Source organism: Antrostomus carolinensis, unplaced genomic scaffold (genome assembly GCF_000700745.2).
Source record: "Antrostomus carolinensis isolate BGI_N321 unplaced genomic scaffold, ASM70074v2 scaffold27728, whole genome shotgun sequence".
In the NCBI taxonomy this organism is placed as follows: domain Eukaryota; kingdom Metazoa; phylum Chordata; class Aves; order Caprimulgiformes; family Caprimulgidae; genus Antrostomus; species Antrostomus carolinensis.
Genome location: NW_010332743.1, coordinates 1 through 2,410, shown reverse-complemented (window position 1 = coordinate 2,410; position 2,410 = coordinate 1). Strand labels below are relative to the sequence as shown.

The 2,410-nt window shown below is 44.0% G+C and overlaps 1 protein-coding gene across 1 annotated transcript; it reads right to left on the bottom strand.

Annotated features, from left to right (window-relative positions):
- Positions 1–1,905: 1,905 nt before the first annotated feature.
- On the bottom strand, positions 1,906–2,405 carry PIGM (phosphatidylinositol glycan anchor biosynthesis class M; the record flags this gene model as incomplete). The annotated part of the gene is given in 2 exon segments (XM_010173625.1): positions 1,906–2,051; positions 2,054–2,405. Coding segments are annotated over 2 exon segments (498 nt in total), but the record flags the coding sequence as incomplete, so codon positions are not given.
- Positions 2,406–2,410: the final 5 nt, after the last annotated feature.

The window sequence follows — 2,410 nt, the reverse complement described above, 5'->3', positions numbered from 1 at the left end:
TAACACATCAGAATGGCTGAATTGGGCCAGAGCGGTGCAAGGACATTGTCACATCTCCTGGTAACACACCCTTTGGCTCTGGGCCACTAGGGCTCAGAGGCTTCCTCTCCTTTCACATAACCACCTCAGTGACACCAAGAAGTCATGGGAAAAACTCACAGAACAAAGGCTGCAATCCAGCCCCTTGAGGTAGAACTACAACCAGGAAAGAAAACTCTGTACATAAAAAAGCCGGGGAGCCACTGCAGTCCTGAGGCAGAGGCTACCCTGGGAGACCACAGGGTTCAGAGCGGCAGCATGGCAAGCAAGAACCTGGAAGGCAAACCTGCTTGGCCACATCCTTTTCCACTGATCAGCACTGGGAATCCCACCAAGGGGCTGAAGTTATTTTGCCTTGAAGCTCTGCTCCAGGTTAAACACTTAAAAGAGTTCCACTTTTCTGTAGGGTTAGGTAAGTTATAACTAAAAGCTGAAGCAAATATGGAAATTCTTAAATTTGCCATATACCTACTTAAACTCGAGATTTTATTAAGAAATACATTGCCAGCCTCTGTCAAGGGCTGTGGACGCCAGACCTCTCATAGGATGTTCTTGAGGAGAGTACTGACTCTGAAATGGCTCTGAACTCCTCTCTCTACCACCTGACATTCAATTCCACATCTTCTCGTGTCTCATCTGAGAATAAAGACCTCTTTTTGACAAGCTGTAGAGCTTCTTATTTTAAAACTTTCCTTTTTTTTCTGGCAACTTCCACTTCCTCAACTCCTTTCACTTTCTTTTTCATTTATTTTTAATAGCAGAGATATTGAACTACTGTGAAACTACATTTCCAATATCTTTGATATAAACTCTCGTGCTTCTGGGACACATGTGCCATTCTAGCTCTACTTTGACTCTCTGCATTTGCTACAACAACTGTCAATCAACTGCAGTTTAAAGCAGGGGTCTTTTTTAGATCATGGCAGCAAGGAACACCAATATTTTTGCTTTACACATCTCTGTGATCCAAGACAGGTATTTGGAAAAATCTTCCATGGCAAGAGGAATAAATCTGTTAAAAAATGCTAACAGCACTGAAAAGACAAAAACAAGCGGACATAGCTAAAATAAATTAAAAGTTTCAAGGACTTAATGACTTGTATTAAATAACCACTTTTTTTCCTACTTCACCGAAGACCAGGTACAGGCCATAAACACTGTACAGCTAATTTGTTACTGTGAAAACTAAAAATAAATCCCAGTGTACGTATTAATTGATTGCCTGATATTTATTCATTAGCTTAACCCTTGCAAAGCATCCCACCCACTTACTGGAATGTACAAGACTGTCAAACTCCAATATCCCTTTATAATCTTCTATATTTTTCTAGACAGAGGCCACAGTCCTCAACAAGTAAAGGACAGAGTAAAGTAACAATGAGACAAAGGGTGTCAGGGAGTAAGAAGATTGGGGCTGCTCCATGCGAGGAGGGTATGAGCAGGAGCTGAGGGTGACCCTGGCACAGGCCATGCCCTCACTGACCAGGGTGCAGTCACACTGTGTCTGGAGATGATAGGCAGAGATGATGTGGGTCCTTCACAGCCCTACACGTGGCAAGTGATGAATTGGTCCAGGGTCCTTCCAGGGAGTCCCATCAAGAGCAGCAGGAGACAGGGCTGGAGGCAGTGCTGGAGATGTTTCAAGGTCCATGTAGGTTACAGGTACACCTGCAGACACTGTTCAGGGCAGGACTGGGACTGCTCAGGGCAACTAAGGCCAATTGGCACCCTCACAGCTCTGAAAAAGTACCATTTATATACAACGTACTTCAGTGCAATGTGCACACATTTACACTGAACAAAGGGTTGGTCACATGAAAAGCCTTGTTAAAGACAGCATCGCTGCTTCTGGATTTTGGCCTGTTATTACTGTTGTTTGAGTTTTTTTGCAACTTGTGCTTCTTTTTGATAATGGGAAATAATCTGAACAATTATGAGGGTATTAATGAAAAGGAAAAGCAAGCCTGCCAACCATATAATTAAAAAAGTGTTATATCCTTTGAACTCCAGATGGGCGGGAGCCACAGGCCTTGTCCGACAAACCACAGAAAGAGAAGCAGCACACCACGATGCCAGGACATCTTAACACCAGGCATTACGAGGGGCAAAAGGCAGAGATACCAGACAAAGTACTGCGATGTGCATACTTTGTTAAAGCTCACAAAAATAGCAGTGTGTAGGAAACAACAGAAGGCAAGGTCTCTGTAAAATGCTACGGACACAACCAGGAGCAAAAGCAGCTGGGGCAGGAAAGCTGCGAGCCCAAGGGTAAAACTCCATTTGCTCTCCGCAGTTAAGTACAACATGTAGAAATAGGGAGAGAAGTTATGGCGGATGTCCCTCCTGGTCAGGTGGTAGAGGTAGGCATGCT